At 41.8% G+C, this 19,752-nt stretch overlaps 1 protein-coding gene across 2 annotated transcripts in view; it reads left to right on the top strand.

The window, feature by feature from the left end:
- The window catches only part of MANBA (mannosidase beta), an 87,962-nt gene extending 70,217 nt beyond the window's left edge, over positions 1 to 17,745 (top strand). For both annotated transcript variants that reach the window (XM_077476643.1, XM_077476644.1), the window contains 5 exons: positions 4,463 to 4,627; positions 6,184 to 6,328; positions 12,582 to 12,724; positions 14,827 to 15,084; positions 17,440 to 17,745. In XM_077476643.1, coding sequence (XP_077332769.1) covers positions 4,463 to 4,627; positions 6,184 to 6,328; positions 12,582 to 12,724; positions 14,827 to 15,084; positions 17,440 to 17,667 — 939 coding nt within the window. In that variant the 3' untranslated portion in view covers positions 17,668 to 17,745. The remainder of the gene's footprint in view (positions 1 to 4,462; positions 4,628 to 6,183; positions 6,329 to 12,581; positions 12,725 to 14,826; positions 15,085 to 17,439) is intronic.
- Positions 17,746 to 19,752: the final 2,007 nt, after the last annotated feature.

Raw genomic sequence — 19,752 nt, 5'->3', positions numbered from 1 at the left:
GTACAGATACTTGTGCAGATAGACGGTATCGGTGCATATATATATATATATATATATATATATATATATATATATATATATATATATATATATATATATATATATATATATATATTATACTACATCCAGTATAGCCTATATCTACAGTGCATTCTGTGGTGTACTGTTTCTAATACTTCAGGCAGTGTACACGGTATCTAATGCAGTGTAGCGTGGTGTTGCAAAACAAAAATACATCATGTCCGGAAAGGCCCCCATGGAGCCGGAGACATTCACAGGCCACTAAAAGGGGAAAGCAGCCTCTGTGCCAACAGTGGAGGTCGTGGGCATGGTGCATCATCTGCAGGTGGCCGTGGGGCATGCTTGTCCTTTTGTGCTGCTGGCTGCCATATTGAGCTACAACGTGGAGAAGAGGTGGTGTCCTCTGTCACCCAGGATCAGAGTCGTTTGCCTTCCAATGCAGCTGCCAAAGTGGCCTATTCCACTGGCTCCTTGTTCAGTCACTCCTTCCCCCGCTATCGTGCACGGAGGAGTCCCCAGAATTATTCAACCACAGTGACGGTTATATGCTGCTGGAGGATGCACAGATATTTAAAAGGCTCCAATTTTAGTTCCTAGTTTGGGGAAGGGAGTAATGTGAGCCTAGAAAGAGGGGGTGCTACAGAAGGACAACAAACTGGCAGCCATGTTTCACAGCAAGGCCCATTCCAGCGCCCAACACGATTATCTGTGAGGGGTTACAGTGTTGTGGCACCACCACCACCCAAGACCCAATTTTCTGCCACTGTTTAATAGGGGCATGTAATTACAATTCTTGATCTAAAATATCACAGCAGGTCCTGTTCCTGCACCCAGCAAGAGTAACTGTAGGGCTTACAGTGTTCTGGTATCATCCACACCTAAGGCCCAATTTTCTGCAGCGTATATAGGGCAGGCTGTAGTGTGTGTGTGTGTGTGTGTGTGTGTGTGTGTGTGTGTATACTGCTGTTCAGAGTATATAGTGCCTGGGGGCCCTCCACGTAATTTTTGGAAAAAATTTGTGTGCAGGGTTCCCCTTAATATCCATACCAGACCTGAAGGGACTGGTATGGATTTTGGGGGGGGACATCCACGCCATTCGTTTTTGGTATTTTTTTATCTTTATTGCCGGGCATGATATTTAAAGGAATATTTCATTTTTATTGTTTCACTTTAAGCATTATTATACTCACTGCTCCCGAAAAAACGGTCATTTTGTAAAATTTATTTTTTTGCATTGATACATGTCCCCTGGGGCAGGACCCAGGTCCCCAAACACTTTTTATGGCAATAACTTGCATATAAGCCTTTAAAATTAGCACTTTTGATTTTTCACATTCGTGTCCCCATATGCTTTAACGGTGTTTGCGTGTTCGAATTATTTTTTTCTGTTCGCATGTTCTGCTGCGAACCGAACTGGGGGGTGTTCAGCTCATCCCTACTGTATATACCTACCCACAAAAGCCAGCTGAGGTGTCCCAAGGATCTTCTGTGCCTCAATGGGCAGTAAAAATATGAAGGTTTATCTACTATAGAAATATGTTTGGGTCAGAGGAGGACTGTTAGAGGGCAGGGCAGAATTGACCTCATGGGGCTAGTACGAAGCAAGGTCCAGAAAGACATGGATGAGTGAGTTTGGGGTGGAGAAACTGGAGTCTTGACCTCAACTCAATAGAACACCTTTGGGATGAGTTGAGACTGCCTTGTCCAACATCAGTGCCTGACCTCACAAATGTGCTTCCAGGAGAATGGTCAAACCTTCCCATAGGCACACTCCCAAATCTCGTGGACAGCCTTGCCAGAAGAGTTGAAGCTGTTACAGCTGCAAAGGGTCGTTCTCAATATTGGACCCTACGGACTAAGACTGGGATGTCATTAAAGTTCATGGTCGTGTAAAGGCAGGTGTCCCAATATATTTGACAATCTAGTGATCTAGTGACCCTGGTAGAGATTCTCCCTCATTCAGACCTTGATCAGAACAGGATCTGCAGTGAGTGACAACTATTGAGCTTTATATAGTCATCTGTTCCCTGTTCAGACCTGTGGTCATAGTGACTCACAAAAGTAAGACGTCCAGTATCGGTGATCTTTGTGGCTCTGAGATACCATGTCACCAAATGCAGACAGCTGCAAAGGAAGTCAGTGCTGGAAGAATGCAAAACTGAAATATGTTGCATATTTGTTAAAGAAAGCGGAATAATTATTTGTGATGATGGCATGCAGTTTTACTTGGGTAAGTCTATATAATTTTCACAGGGCAGCAGTAATCTTGTTTAGGTCATATAGTGCTTAATTTACAAATTATCACTTACAATTCCACTTTTCTGCCATACTTTATATATGGGAAAAGCTGTTTTACAACACCCACCTCAATGGCCACCGATCACTGCAGCATACTTTGTGCGGTACACATTCTTTAGCTAAAAGAAAACTATCCCTATCGGTTGGTTATGCTTGCCTCCCAGGCCAAAAGTTCCCAGTCCTTCCTTGGTGTGTGTGGTTTTGGGCAGTGGTATACCTAGCATGTTGTTGTCAGTAATGAAGCTGAATGGTGGGTGTGGCCAAATTGTGCTACCGGTGAGAGGTGCTTAAAGGGGCGTGGTTAACGAAAACTCAAGCCTACTGGCTCTGTACACTGCACATATATGCCACAGTCTTTTTACCCACCAAATATGATTTAATTACTGGGCCCCAAGCAAAAGTCCAACACTTACAAAAATGAGATCAATCTGTACAATAAAACTTATATAAACAATATAAGTGACGTAACATCTGTTTAGTCCAAAATAGTGAAAAAAGACAAAAGTTCATGTTCAATGGTGATTATGAAAATAGAAATCCAAAAGTTGCCTTCAGGAGTCACCATGACGAGTGCATCCACCACCTAGAAAAGGAGTTTGAATACGCTTCCCATGAGGCAGTTTTAACCAAGCATGCAGTAATGATGGTCGGGATGGTAGTCTCAGGAATGGTATCCAAGAGCAGACCCCAAGGTTCTCCACACCAGTCGGACAACTTGTCAAATTATAAACTCCGACATCCATAAAAAAACGAGACCTCAATATAGTGTGACTGGACCAGAAAAGGAGTCTTTCTCTGATTTTAACTGTTATGCAGGCAGCCAGGAATGGTGCAACAGCACAAATACAATAGGCATTGCAGCTGTGTGCAGTGCACATAGAAGAGAATGTACAACTTCTTGACAATCAGCAGCTGCCCAACTTATTGAGCAGGGGTCAGTGTGTAATGCAGAGAGTGCAGGGTTCAGGAGTGCATAATGCAGAGAGTGTAGAGTTAAAAAAAGACTCCCTCCTCCCAAAATAAAACTCTCTCCCAAGCCCATATCCCTCACAGTTCAGATCTCCCTTCAGTAGAGGTCCACCACCTCAGTACAGAGCTCCCAGTACAGATCCCCCACCCCCCTACCCAAAAGTAATCCCCGCCTATCTGAACCGCTGCTGCATCTTGTGAAGGAGGTGTGAAATTTGTACAGAATAAGGGAAATCCTCCTCTGCCTTTGCTCCAAAATGCCCCTGTCAGGCAACCAGAAGCAGCACTGCAGTGCAAATACAATAGACACTACAGCGGCGTGCAATATACACAGAAAAAGGTTGAGCAGATGGTGGGAAATCAGCGGCAGCCCATCATTTTTGTGCTCTTGGCCCCACAGTACTGTACAAGCATTGGCACCCAGTGCGGACCGCTCCCCCTAGGTAAGCTACTCGTTTTAGGTGACGTCTCTAAATCTCAAAAAAAGAAGCAAAAAAAGTAGATATGGGTGAATCCCGCAATGTATTTATTTAAAATTTGGGTCTAATTTAGACAGAATGTTGGTTGTGCAAATTCTGTCTGGGTACTGTGTAAAATCTTTTCGACCAACCTTTCTCTATCAGGGCTCCGTGAAACCCTAGCTTTCCTCTAGAGGTTGCTAGGGGTTTCCTGACCAATGAGCAACTTCTGCTTCTCAGAGAAGTTAACAGTGATCTTTTTGCTCTTTTAAGCTATCTCTAAGGTGGATTTCTCCCAATGACCACAAGTATAAGGATACTATAGTACTTACCAATTGCCATCACACCAATCTACCAACTGTAGATGTAGTAATTAGCAGGGATTCCCTGGGACTGGAAAATAATTTGAAAGATTTCTCCATGTTAGAGGTTGAGAGAGGCAGTTCTGGACCATAATGTCTGCCATATCCTTCAAGATACTGTATGTGTAAAACTAAGTATTCTTTCCCTGTCTTTGCATTAGGAAATTTTTGAGCATGTGATTTTTTTTTATTTTTTTTCCACACTCCACTAAAACGATTTGGAGCTGACAACAAGTGTAATATATTCTGATACGTTTCTTCCTCTTGTATTTCAACTTTTTACTGCATTCTAAAGGGGACATGTTTAGTTCTTGGCACTTTATGATGCATACAATCATATATCTTCATTCTTAGATTTCTTCTCCTGAAGACTGGTCCTACACCACAAATTTTACTGAACATCGGCAACATCATTCTGGAGGCAACATGCAAATGATTGACCAGGCTGCTCTACATTACAACATGCCAGTGTGCGGTGATCCCATTAAAACATTTCGGGACACACTGTATCTAACCCAGGTAAATCTGTGACTGGTTTACCAAGCTTTCTCTGTGTTTTGATGTTGTATGACAGTGTTAATGTTGTATGATAGTGACATTTATTGACCAATGTATAGTAGATGGTTTGAATTCTGGATGGTTTAACGTGGACTGGATGAGGTTTGAACCATTTATGGGCAGGCTGATTATACCCTAGTGATTATTGCTATAGCCGCTAGGAATAATCACTGTGTTCTCCTGGCAGCCGCTAACAATAATCACTGTTCTCCCAGCAGGGATGGTGCCCCAACCCCTGCCGGTTGAACATACAAGTTCAGTGGGAAGGCTTTCTCCCATCAACCACTGTCTGTGCTGAGAGTGTTAATGGGAGTGTTTTTGATTATACCCAAGTGATTATTGCTATAGCTGCTAGCAATAATCACTTTTTCTTCTTGCCACCACTAGTAATAATCATTGTGTTCTCCCAGCAGCTGCTAGCTATAAGCATTGTTCTCCCAGAAGGGAAGGTGCCCCCCCCCCCAAATCCCCTGCCGGGAGAACATGCAGACTCAGTTGGAGGGATTTCTCCTAGAAACACTGTCTGTGTTGATGAAGGAATCTAGCGATTTTCGTTCCTACAACATGGGGCAGGAAATAAAATTGCATCATCTATGGCCTGCCTTAGACTCTATTTAACTTGATCTCCTTCCCCCTGATGTAAACCGCCTCTGTATAGTCCAATAGATTAAGCTTTAAAACGTAACTAAAGTATTGATAAGTAAATAATTGAGGGTAGGCAGGCTCTTAATTGCAGATGAGATGTGCCATGTCATTTTTACAATAAAACAAACTTTCTGGTCTGTCCGCAATTTTCTTTAGAATGCACACTGAGCTGCATCTAGGCAGTAGAGCTAATTGTTTTGCTGCAGTGGTGCCCACCCCTTGGCAGGTATGGCTCTACTCTTGCTTTGGTGTGGAGGCTACATATATAGGAGAAGGTGCTAGCCTATGTGGAATGGAGGTGGAGAGTCTGTGAACTTAGAATGTAGTTGCTATACGGATATAGTTATCCCCTCTGTGGGCACCCATTATAGGGACTGATTCATTTTTTGGGACGTCTAATCTGAATATGTCCCCACTCCAAGAGGTAGACATTGCTCCACAGCAGCTGAATATAATTGTGAGAGGTCGGAACTTTGGTGTTACCTTTTTGAAGCCAATACTTAGAAGTGTAATGAAAGGTGTGGGCCAGGGACAGTCAGGCTGGGGAGGAAAGGGTTAGAAAACTACTTGGGTGTAATCAACTTGCTGCAACTTCTTATGCGCACTGTGAGAAACAGTGATACTTTGCACACAGCCAGATTTTGTTTTTCTGGGCCATTAGGGACAATTCAAAACTGTCTTTTTTGAAAAAAAATGTTTTATATTTTTTTATGGAAAACCACCAAATAAGGGTTTTCGTTAGATACTCCTGGGTCCTTTCGATCATCATTGCATTATGCAAGAATCATGTGTTTAAGGTGTCAGTCATTTAATGCCTCGGGGCTTTTAAAGGATATGAACAGTGAGTTTGAGTATTTTTGGCTTCTCTCCAGGTCATGCAGGCGCAGTGTGTAAAGCTTCAGACTGAGTTCTACAGACGAAGTAGGAGCGAGATTGTGAACGGTCTTGGCTTTACAATGGGGGCACTCTACTGGCAGCTAAATGATATTTGGCAAGCTCCTTCATGGTCATCCATAGGTAAGCAAGATATCTGTACTTGCAAATATAATGCAAGCCATGGCACAATCGTGAAATGGAATATATGTACTTCATCCAAGCTGCCAGCACTTGGCAGGTACCTCCTTGTATCTGAATTCCAGCTCTATGCATTTCAATGACCTGAATGCCTGGCCATACTTGTACATATTGAGCCTTCTTATAGCACCTATCCTAATATTTGACTGTGCCTGTTCCTCCCATCTGAGAGTTACTGTTAGCAAGTGAGAATACCCATCAAACTGGTGGGTCAAAGTAAGGCTTTGGCAGTAGAAGTGGGAAGCTAGGTCAACATCTGTAAATCATATTTTCCCAAATCCTAATGTACCTAATGTGGTTTAGGGATCTAATTGGCAATAAAATGGTCCAACCTTTTTACATAATTTCCTTCATCTACAGTATGCTGTATGGGATCCTCTCAAGATATTTTCTTATTCCTTGCAAGGTCAGCTTTTGAGCTGTGCTATTGCTGTCGCCAACCTGATTGCTTTTTTTCATTTTTTTTTCCTGAAGAGCATTCATATGGATTTAGATCAAGGTAATAGGTGGTCTGATGGCTATACAGTATATAAGCATTTAAATGGCCTTGCTGGCTCCTTTTTAAGTTTTAATCTAACTTAAATTTTAGTAATTCACACTCAGCCCTGGTTCACACTGATGCGTCTTTAAAATTGCTGTACTTCAGTTTGATTTCAAAGCCTTGCATTAGTGCAATTTGTACGGCCAAGTTCATTGCGGCTTGCAACATTATTTAATAGACGTCTATGCAAGTCGCAATTAGATTGGTAAAAAGTAGTTCATAATTGCTGCGACATGAGTTGCAGAGAGATAAACAGTTCCATTGCCGGCAATGGCGTGTGACTTGTCATGCAATTTGACATTTCCAAATCGCATGACAAGTCACACCGGCGTGAATGGGGGCCAGTAGAACTTTGGCCTCCCATTAAAAAATATGTTACAGCATTTAATGCATATGCATCACTTCATCCCCCTGCAAGGTCCCACATATTCTATTGATCCTGCAAGTGAAGTCCATCTAATGCATCTTTCTGTGATGGTGTGGCAACAGTGCTGCACTGCTTCTGAATTCAGAGCAGCCACTCTCATGTAGGCTGTGCCTGTGTTCCTGTCAGAATCTGCGACCCATCAGATTAGGTAATGAAAGTGATGTCCTGTCAGCTGCGCATGCATCCACCGCTACCAGGTTTTCTAATCTGACAGAACACCTGCAGTCAGAAGAAGGCTGAGCAGACCTCTTACTACACCCAACTACGTCTTGAATTTAACAGTAATTTTAGCAATAAACTGAACGTATATAAATAGAGTATATTGGCATCTGTGAAGGTGCTTGTATGTTTACTTTTGAAAGGCTAAACGTTTAGCGCTGAGCAGTGCGGGGTGTACCAACATGGCCTCCGCCACCTTTCTACTGCTGGCGTCCAGATTCTTTCAAAATGTAACTGCAAAACAGCATCACAAATGTCAACATATTATATTTATTTATATAGGCTCACTTTATTGCTAAACTTGCTGTTAAATTCAAGACTTAGCTGGGTGTAGTAAGATGTCCACTGCCCCCTTTTGACTGCAGGTGTTCTGTCAAATTTGCAAACCTGGTAGCGGTGGAGTGCATGCGCAGCTGATGGAACATCACTTCCGTTACTTAATCTGATGGGTCGTGCGACTCTGGCGGAACACCTGCATTACAGTGGGATGAGAAGATATTTCAGGGGGGGGGGGGGGGGGCATAACTATCAGCATTGTAACTGGGTGCTGATTCGCAAGCCTGTAGCTTGTGAATCAGCATCTTGCCACAACCCGTCCTGCCCACTGCTTTTTGGATTGACAGCACTGCCTCTGCTACTGAAACCCTCCCACAGACAGAGGATTTGGCTCAGTCAGGATAGGTAAAGGACATTTTTTTTTACTTTTTTTTTTTTTTTATTATTATTATTTATCCGTTTTTATGCCCTACAGGGATTATCGGGGCCTGCAGGATGGGCAAGGATCATGGTACACATACAGAACTAGTTAACAGTAGAATCGCTGCAGATAGACCAGCAGATATAAAGTCTATTGTTGTTTAGTTTATTGGGTATTGGTTTACTTTATTGTGCATCACATAGTAACTGTATTTGTTACTTGTTTAGACTGTCCTACATAAGCCTTTAGTGCTAGATTTTAGATGGTTAGCTGTTTGAAAAACATCTGTTTTCCATGTACACTAGCTTTTTTTTTTTTTTTTTTTTTTTTTCTTTAAGATAATAAAATGCTAGATAAAAATGCTGGCAATAGCTTTTTTTAGGAGCATTTTGGAGTATTAGCATTTTTCCAGTAAAAGGGGGGAAAAAAGCTAAAAAAAAACACTATTAAGCCCCATACACACTATTAGTTTTTCTGCTGAGTTTTTCCTTCAGATTTACCAAAACCATATAATATGAGCTCAAACCTTAGGAGTTTCAATTTGTATGTAATCAGGCCCTTGCACTACATGGTTTTGGTAAATCTGAAGGAAAAACTCAGCAGAAAAACTGATTGGGTGTATGGTGCTTAAGGCTCCATGCACACTTGCTTAACCACTACAATACAGGGCACTTTCACCCCCTTCCTTCCCAGCCCAATTTTCAGCTTTCAGCGCTCTCGCACTTTCAATGACAATTGCGCAGTCATGCTACACTGTACCCAAATGAAATTTTTATCATTTTGTTCACACAAATAGAGCTTTATTTTGGTGGTATTTATTCACGACTCGGTTTTTAATTTTTTTGCGATAGAAGCGCAAAAAAAGCGGAAATTTGGAAAAAAAAATATATTTTCTTCTTTCTACTTTAAAAAAAATCCAATGAAATCAAATTTTGTCGTAAATTTAACCACTTGCCGCCCGCCCTATAGGCAATTGACGGCTGCAAAGTGGTTGCATAATCCTGACCGGACGTCATATGACGTGATCAGGATTATGAGCCGCTGCGCGCCCCCGGGGGCGCGCATCGCGGCGATCGTTGTTGCGGGGTGTCAGTCTGACACCCGGCAACTACGATCTCGGTAAAGAGTCTCCGACGGAGACTCTTTACCACGTGATCAGCCGTGTCCAATCACGGCTGATCACAGTGTAAATGGGAAGAGCCGGTAAACGGCTTTCCCTCACTCGCGTCTGTCAGACGCGAGTAGAGGAGAGCCGATCGGCTGCTCCTCTGACAGGGGGGGTCTGTGCTGATCGATTATCAGCACAGCCCCCCCGAGGATGCCCACACTGGACCACCAGGAATGCCACCAGACCACCAGGGAAAAGGTAATCCTCCCTAGACCACCAGGGATGCCAGTCAGCACAATGGGTGCCAATCAGTGCCCATAATGGATGCCAATCAGTGCCCACAATGGGCATCACTGATTGGCATGCATTGTTTGGCACTGATTGGCATCCATTACTATAGTATAACACCAATGCCGCCTATGAGTGCCCACCTGTGCCGCCTATGAGTGCCCACCTGTGCCGCCTATGAGTGCCCACCTGTGCCGCCTATGAGTGCCCACCTGTGCCGCCTATGAGTGCCCACCTGTGCCGCCTATGAGTGCCCACCTGTGCCGCCTATGAGTGCCCACCTGTGCCGCCTATGAGTGCCCACCTGTGCCGCCTATGAGTGCCCACCTGTGCCGCCTATCAGTGCCCACCTGTGCCGCCTATCAGTGCCCACCTGTGCCGCCTATCAGTGCCCACCCATGCCCATCTGTGCTGCCTATCCATGCCCATCTGTGCCGCCCATCCATGCCAATCCGTGCCAGCTATCAGTGCCAATTTGTGCCGCCTATCAGTGTCCGTCTGTGCCGCCCATCCGTGCCGCCCATCCGTGCCGCCCATCCGTGCCACATTGGTGCCCATCAGTGCCGCCTTATCAGTGCCCATCAGTGTAGCCCCATCAGTGCCCATCAGTGTAGCCCCATCAGTGCCCATCAGTGTAGCCCCATCAGTGCCCATCAGTGAAGGAGAAAACGTACTTATTTACAAAGTTTTGAAACTGAAACAAAAAAAAAACATTTTTTTTTCAAAATTTTCGGTATTTTTTTATTTGTAGTGCAAAAAATAAAAACCGTAGAGGTGATCAAATACCACCAAAAGAAAGCTCTATTTGTGGGAAAAAAATGATAAAAATTTCATTTAGGTACAGTGTAGCATGACCGCGCAATTGTCATTCAAAGTGCGACAGCGCTGAAAGCTCAAAATTGGTCTGGGCAGGAAGGTGTTTAAGTGCCTGGTATTGAAGTGGTTAAGCAAAAATGTAATCTGCTACATGTTTTTGGTAAAAAAAATTCCGTTAAGTGTATAATAATTGGTTTGTGTGATCACGGACATATGTACGCAAATGATCATGTACATATGTGTGCAGGTGATCATGTACATATGTGTGCAGATAATCATTGGGACATGTGATTTTAGTGGGACATATGTGGGGGACATGTGTTTTTATTATTTGGGGACATGTGTGTTTTGGGGACATGTGTGTGTATTACACTAGACTAGTGATAGGTGAGTAAAAAGCTGTAAAAACAGCTCATACTCGCTGATCACCATCCGGCTGCAGCGATCTGCTCTCCTCTCCTCAGCAACGGCTTCCGTGTGAGGAGAGGAGAGCCGATTGCCTAGCAACCGGCTGTTTGTTTACATCACATGATGGCTGTGATTAGAAATGGCCGTCATGTGATCAGGAGGGCCAATCACAGAGCCCTCCTGCCGATCCAAAATGAGCCGTGTCCGGGTGACGCGAGCGCATCGGGATCGCGCCGCTGCGCGGGCACGCGTGCACGCGATCCCCCTCCTTCTGATGGACGTTCCTGAACGTCCAGTCAGAAGGAGGCGGCTCCCACCCGGCCGTATATGTACATTGACTGGGGGGGGAGTGGTTAAAAAAAGTTGCTTCTACAGGAGTTTTCTGTTCTGCCTGTGGAAACGGCTCAATGATATCCTATGTGTCCATGCAGGCATATTTTGAGTTTAGAGGCAGAAAAAAAAAAACACTTCTGGTTCGTGTTTCTTATTGAAGCTTGCAGGCAGAAAAAAAGTAAAACTCTCCTAAAGTTGTCTAAACTTTCAACAAAAAATGCTCCTATATGAGCATTTTTTTACTCCAGAGAGAACAGATGTTTTTTTAAGCCCAGTGTGCATGGAGCTTTAGTGGTGTTTTAGGAGAGTTTCTGCTAGAAAAACACTTCACAAAACATTTTTTCTGCTCCTAGACGCTGAAGCTCAAAAAACACTAATAGCCTAAAGTAATGTGCATGGACACATAGGATAACACTAGCTTCTAGGAGCAGAAAAAAATGCTAATGTGTATGGAGCCTAAGTTGAACACTCATAAACACATGCACACTCATCATGTACAAGTGTAAATGTACAATATGGGGGTTATTTACTAAAACTGGAGAGTTCAAAATGTGGTGCAGCTCTGCATAGAAGCCAATCGGCTTCCAGGTTTTAATTGTCAAAGCTTAATTGAACAAGCTGAAGTCAGAAGCTGATTGGCTACCATGCACAGCTGCACCAGTTTTAGTAAATCTCCCCCCATGTGTTGGCTGGTAATGGACATGGACCTCCACTCTATTTTATCTGTGAATACAGTCCAGCTTTAGTAAATAAACCCCATTGTGTACTTAAAAGTGGAGTATGCCTGTACTTCTAATCCACAGGCTGTGAATTAGAAGTTCCCAACTTAGCAAGTAGAGCAAAAAATGTCACCAGCACACCATGGGTCTCCAAAATTGGGTCCAAATTTAGTGATCACATTGCAAAGCGCAACATTTCAGAGCCTCGCAGGGCCCCTCATCAGCCATGTGACAGTGTGATACAGAACAGAAAATATTTACAGAACCATCCACCAGTCACTGATGGTTCTTTCTATATTATCTATTCTATATCACACTTTGATGAAAGGGGTTCTGTGAGGCTACAAAACGTTGCTGTTTGCTGTAATGATGTGATCACTCCATAAAGCTTTGGACCCATTCTGGAGACCCATGGTATGCTGGTGACATTTCTCACTGATTGTTCACGGTTCCAGGCGGTGGTCGCTTCAGCACCCGTTTATACATACAGCCATTTCCGCAGGAACATGTGCATTGACAAGTAGATTTTTCTCCCCAAGGAGGATTCCAGAACATTAAATTGGTCAAATCATCCATTACAATATTGCAGTTTTTTTTTAATTTGAATTTTTTTATGCATGCCTTTTTTTTTATCTTCAAGAGTATGGAGGGAAGTGGAAAATGCTTCATTACTATGCCAAAGCTTTCTTTGCCCCTGTTGCTACAAGTGCATTTGAAGACGAAGATATGTTATACATTTATGGAGTGTCAGATCTTTTGAAGGACTGTTCTTTCAAGCTTGCAGTAAGTTTTTTTTTTTTTTTTTTTCTTTTTTCATGTATAGATACAGATGTAAAAATCTTGCTCTGACTTGTGAGTTGGTCACCGGGGGTACTTTTCTGATATGGCAGAGGTCAGGGCAGTAATACATGAATTACAAAAACTTTTTGAAAAATTTGAAAACATAGTTTTATATTCAGAATACCAAGATCTAGTGTTCAAATACAGACACTGCGGTTGTTGGGGCTTTCAGATGGTTGCACACTGCAATTTTTTGTTATAAGAGATCGTATAACTGCTTTTTGTCCCCAGTATTATAGGCCACAAACCAAAAAAAGATGACAACCTGGTACATTCTTACATACTTTACACCCTTCCTGTAAGGATTTAAAAACAGGCTTAGTAATAGGGCTTTGCAGACAGTAAAAACTAAAGGCATGCTGGAATGGAAGACTGAGCTCATTGGTCCTGCTTCACTGGTGCTGCTTCTCATTCACTGTCCAATGGCAGGCTGGGGGAGGGTCATGACTAGCAAATGTTGTGAAATGCAGCAAAAGGAAATTAGGTCTCCTGCCCTGCCAGAAAGGGCTGTAATGTGTGGCACAGCAGTGTATGTTTTTTGAGTTGGATGGACAAACACAAATCCAAAACAAATCCCCCCCCCCCCCCCCCCGAAAAAAAAAACAATAAATAATAATAATAATAATATATACATATATATATATATATATATATATATATATATATATATATATATATATATATATATATATATATATATATATATATATATATATATATATATATATATATATATTTATATTTATAGTGTGTGTGTGTATGTATATGTAGCACTTACCCCCAAAGGAGCTGCTGGTTTGATTGGGCTTATCGCTACCTTCTTCACCTCGATTTGTGTCTAGGGGTTCCCGTGGAAGATGGCCCAGAATCTTTAGAGACTGATGACAGATCCACTAAAAGGGATTTTTATTTGCAAAAAACGAACAGTCTCTTAGTATAGGATCAGAGGGTTAGGAGGAAATGTTCAGGTACTCTTAATGTCAAAGTCAATAATAAAGAACTTGCTTACTTCGACTAAATCCAGAGAATAGCCATTCACAGCTGGATGTTCACTCAAGTTGGACAGTCCCTCTCTCACAAGGACTAGCAGCCAACAAGGTGCTTAAATCAGGACTAAGTCTCTGCCACAGACTTTGTTGTAGAACACGTAAAAATAAGTCTCTGCCACAGACGTTATTATAGAACATGTAGGAAACTAGGACTTGTAGAACACTTGTGTGATACCTGGATCATTCAGCCAGTTTGGCGATACCCACGAGATTGGATTCACTTAGGTACTTCAGCCTCACCAGGCTCTTGCTAGGAAGCCAACCTGTACGTGGCCTTCTTCTGAAGAGTCCCCCCCTGGATAGCTATGAAGTCGCTGGGCCTCTCCACGACCAGACCATCTCGGAATCCTTTCTTTAGTTTCCTTGCCTCGGGCTAGCCAGCCCCGAGACATAAAGTTGGGTGGATCCGCACCCCAGGCCATAGCCTTCCTGGGGGCTGGTTAGGAGGACCAGGACCATGGAGCCAGAACATACTTCTGGACTGGAACCCGGAACGACGTGACATCCACATCTTAAGTACCCTCTCTCAGAAAGCACAGCAAGAGTGACACTCCCACTGGGCGGGCTCTGAGAGAAAGTAACCTTAAAGCACCCAGCCAGACTGTGGTTCCATGCCTGCCAGAAGAGGCAGTGCCCCCGGTGGCCAGGCTGAACACCCTATAGTCCAGTCAGACTGATGCTGAGGTCAAAGTTTGGAACAATTATACCCAAACCAAACTGCAATTCAGGTGTAACCTTAAATTTCAAAAACATAGCGCGTGCTCTTCAGGATATATACAAATATATATAAATATATATATATATATATATATATATATATATATATATATATATATATATATATATATTTGTACATTTCTCTATGTATTTAGCTTTGTGCCTGGAACCCTTGCCTTTAGCCATGTACACGTTATTTTTAGCCTCAGAAAATAGGAGCTTCTTATATATTGTGCAAGACATCTTTGGTGTTTTAAGTGTTGTTTTTATCTTCTTCAGCTTAAAGTCTACAATTGGGATTCTCTGATACCAGCATGTGAAACAGTTACAGAAGACTTTGTCATAAAATCTGGCAGTTCTGGACAAGTTTACCAGGAAGCCGTTTCGGGATTACTAAAGAGATGTAACAACTCCAGCAGACTGAATGCTGTGCTCATTTACTATTTGTTACATGAGGGAGACATTTATGGCACTAAAAACTGGCATTTCTTTAGTTCACCAAAAGATGCTGAAGGGCTCCGGAAATCCAATATTACAGTAAGGAGAATTTATTGACAAAATACATAGGTTTTTTTTTTTTTTTTTCTAAAATAGATTCAAAATAAATGCTGTTTTACCCATACCCCGTTTACATACATATGTTCTATTGTGCATACCTTACTGAATATATGTGGCAACAGGGGTGAACAGAGCACTTCCCCACACCAAGTGCTTACTATTTGCTATGGGTTCCTGTATTTTGCATGCTCTGTCTCTGCTGTCTTATGGTTTCTCTTCTTCTATTCTGAATGAGCCATTAATAGAATTGGCACACATTTACTAGTATAATAATTTTTGCAAAAAAAGGCAAAACCGTTTTTATTTCTAAATCACTGTATGATGAAGCTTAAAGGACCAATAGTGTGAAAAACACTGTATTCTGATAAGTTTATGCAGCTCAAGTGCAGCTTCCCCCCGCATTCCCTGCAAAATACTCAGCTTAGACCAATCTCGGTCCAGCACTAGTCTGCAGCATCTCTTTTTCCCCTCTCCCACCTCTTATAAGCTTGGGTGAGAGCAGCGGTAGCCATTGGCTTCTGCTGCTGTCAGTCAAAACCTGAGAGCAGGGTGCTGGGCCGAGCCGGGGTGAGTCTGAATAGACAAACAGTCTGTCTTAGGAGTGCGGCATGCGGCAAGGGGGAGGAGCAAGGAATGTCAGCAGGTGACCGGAAGGAGGATTGAGGCTGCTCTGTGCAAAACCATTGCACAGAGCAGGTAAGTATGACATGTTTTAACATATCAGTTTTGTTAATTACATTTTCTTTTTAAATTGAGCCATTAATATTGCTTTAACTGCTTGGTAAAGCCTGGGGGATTTGTAAAAGCACTTTTTACCTACCTGATGCTCTGCTGCTGCAGGCACTTCTGCTCTACTAAGCCGGTCTCCACAGCCTCTTCTCGCCTATGCTCTGGCGGTTTAAGATCTTCTGATGTCCTCAAGGGTCCATATCCCTACATTGCATGTGAGGACACAGAGAAACAGTCCATCTCCATCAGTAAAGTGCGTTTTTACCATCCCCTAGACCTAAGCAGTTAACCCTTGCAGTGCAGGTGCAGACTTTGTTCTTTAATTACTGTAGCTTTAGGGAAAATTCAGTTGCGTAGCTCAACCTTTGAAGTGGTTGCAACATAGAGGAAATAACAGTATATCAGAAAAGATTGGTGCTTTTCTTGAAAGTCTGTTTTATTTTAGCTTTCTGTTTCTTTACGTGACTATGTAGCTATAGATTACAATATATTAAAAGATACCCAGCGCCACAGGTGTGTGCACAGAAATAAATGGACCGCTGCTGCTCAGATTATTGAAAATACAATAAACAAGCAATGTGATATAGTAAGAGTAGCGCAGGTCCGTACACCAATCCTCAATATTATCGTGCAAAATATATACTCATATAACTAATATATATCTATCTCTATCTCCTCTATCTCCACACACAATATATATATATATATATATATATATATATATATATATATATAAATATACCTTGAGTATGCACCGGCACACGCAACGTCAAGCAGTGTCAGTTTACAGTTTTCTCCAAGTGAATTAAAGCAGAACAGTTTTTATATTATTGGTTCATGCTCTTTTAGTCAGATTTAACAGATATCACTATGGGGCATACCTATAAACTAGTAGGGAAAGAAGTACTGGTTTGGCTGTTAGTCTTGCAGATATCTTTTTATAATTAGCCTGCTCTGTAGAAATGAAAACTAGATTATGGTTGCAATGGACAACAGATGCTTTTCTTGATTAACGTGATTGACCCAAAAATTAAACTTCTGCTTTAAGTGCAGGTGACCCCCTGACATGCCACATTTGATATGTCTTTTTTTTTTTGGGGAGGGAGCGGATACCCTCTTTTTAGAGGCATCCAGCTCCCACTTCCTCCCTTACTTATTAAGTCAGCAGCTACGCTTTTTGTAGCTGCTGACTTAAATTTTTTTTTTTTTTTAGCGGAACTCTGCTTTAAGGTAGAAGTTGTTTTTTTTAATTTTCTTCCTGTGATCCAGACTTTCTGAATGCCCCTTTTCCCAGACAGTGCAGTGTGCAATTCCAAGCACTGTTCTTGCCACTAATCCGCAAAAAAATGGGGCTCAGCAGAGTCATGGGACCAGGCTGCACTTCTGTCTGAAAACACCAATAAATAGTTTAATTTCTTTGAAACAAAATTCATTTGACTAAGATTATTATAGGTAAATTTAATAGGTTTCCTCTCTTTTAACACATTAGCAATTTGGTGAATGATGATTAGTATTTTTATAGGAGTTTCTAAAACTTTTGATGACATTTTTGAAAGGACTCATTTGTATCGTTAAGTAATCATCCAACATGTTTTGTTTCTCTAGGTATCCATTTATCAGATGAACCAGGGGACCTATGTGTTTACTCTAATTAGTACCTACCCAGCTCCTTTTGTGTGGTTGGATGTTGGAAACGTAGCTGGAAGGTTCAGCGATAATGGTTTTCTTCTAACGGAGTACAAGACTGTCATTTACTTTTTTGCCCAAAAACCAACTACGGTTACTGAACTGGAGAAGACCTTACACATAACTACTCTTAGAGATATATACTGACATTGAGCTGGATACAAAGCAAAGCAGGAGTAAAAACCTTTTCTTCTAATTAAAACAATTCACTTATAAATCATAAAATGTCATCACTACTTATTATTTAGGTTATTCCTTTTTTAAGTTTCCATCCTTGGACAGAGTATTGTATATTTCAGTTGTAACTGGAAAACAGGATTGTATGTTTCTCTTACAGACTTTTTAAAATCCCATCATGAATAAAAGGACAACAAAGCCTTACAGTTTTGGGTATAAAAGAATAGCAATGTTATTGGCTTACTGTATAACCACAGGCAAAGGTATAGGTTAATTTGACTAAGATTATAGGTAAATTTAATAGGTTTCCTATTATCCACTTAAGGACCAGGCCTCTTTTTCAGACTTGGTGTTTACATGTTTAAAACATTTTTTTATTTTGCTAGAAAATTACTTTGAACCCTCAAACATTATATATTGTTTTTTTTCTAAAACCCTAGAGAATAAAATGGCAGTCATTGCATTACTTTTTTCACACCATATTTGCGCAGCGGTCTTACAATCGCACTAAATTGTGAAAGATAATGTTATGCCGAGTAAATTGATACCCAGCATGTTACGCTTCAAAATTGTGCCGCTCGTGGAATGGCGTCAAACTTTTACTCTCAAAACTCTCCATAAGCGGCATTTAAAAAATTCTACAGATTGCATGTTTTGCATTACAGAGGAGGTCTAGGGCTAGAATTATTGTTCTCACTCAACCGATTGCGGCGATACCTCACATGTGTGGTTTGGCTACAGCTTTCATATGCGGGGGCTACTCACATATGCGTTCGCTAGTCGGGACAGGGTGTTTAATTTATTTTACTTGATTTTATATATTTTTACACCGTTTAAAAAAAAATAAAAAATCTGGATCACTTTTGTTCCTATTACAAGGAATGTAAACATCCCTTGTAATAGAAAAAGCATGACAGGTCCTCTTAAATGAGATCTGGGGTAAAAAGTCCTCAGATCTCATATTTGGACTTAAATGCAATAAAGAAAAAATGTCATTTGAAAAAATGTTCCATTAAGAGGTATGGGCGGAAGTGACGTTTGGACATCGCTTCTTCCCTCCTATGGTATAGAGACGAGTGGAGGCCATCTTAGCTTCACTTGTCTCCATACCCAGCAGAGAAAAGGACCCGATCGCCTCTGCCACTACCGGCGGCGGAGGGCGCAAGAGAGCGGCGGGAGGGGGGGTGGCACCTCTCCTGCCGCCGATAACGGTGATCTCGCGGCAAAACCGCCACAGAGACCACCATTATCGTAAACACGACCGCTTCCTGTAAAGATGGATATCTTGGTTGTGGCAGCAGCTGCTGCCGTTACTGAGATGTCCCTCTTTAAAGTGCCGACGTATATGTACAGGAGGTGGTCGGCAAGTGGTTAAAGGGAGCCTGTGAAATCAGAAATTTTTGTTTTAAGGTGCAGGCACTAAAGCTGTCAATGAGATTTTCGGACGACCGAACGTCCTTTTCTTTCTTTTTTTTGTTTTTGTGGCTAGTCTCATGTCAAAAGTGAAGAGGTTACTCACAGTACGAAAATTTTTGTCAGAAGTGACATAATGTGTTCAATAGTTTTGTATGTATTCTTTCGTTTCTGAGCATGCATAGTCTTGCTCTTACGATTTTTTTTTTTTGTATGAAAACTGTACTAATGAAACGAAAATCGGATGTTGTGTTCACATCCAACAAAAAGTTTATAGTCTGCACATCCAGCTTTTGTCTGACGAAAAAGCGAAAGCCTGCTGTCGAAAAGGAGCGTACTAACTATCCAAAAATCGTCAAACAGCTCGTCGTACAAATTTTTCCATCTGATTTTTGTATTGTGTGTACGGGCCTTTAATCTATACTTCGTAGAAACACCATTTTGCTTCAAATCTTTTGGGGTATATCTCTGCCAGCTTTGCACATATAGAGAAGGACATTTTTGCCCATTCTTCTTTGCAAAATAGCTCAAGCTCTGTCAAATTGCTGTTCAGACGCTCTCCATCCAATCTAAGTCCTGCCATAGATTCTCAATTGGATTTAGGTCTGGACTTTGACTGAGCCATCTAACACATGAATATGC

Source organism: Lithobates pipiens, unplaced genomic scaffold (genome assembly GCF_037356315.1).
Source record: "Lithobates pipiens isolate NorthernLeopardFrog02 unplaced genomic scaffold, aLitPip1_a1.2 Scaffold_13, whole genome shotgun sequence".
NCBI lineage: Eukaryota > Metazoa > Chordata > Amphibia > Anura > Ranidae > Lithobates > Lithobates pipiens.
This window is presented reverse-complemented; position numbering and strand designations above follow the sequence as displayed.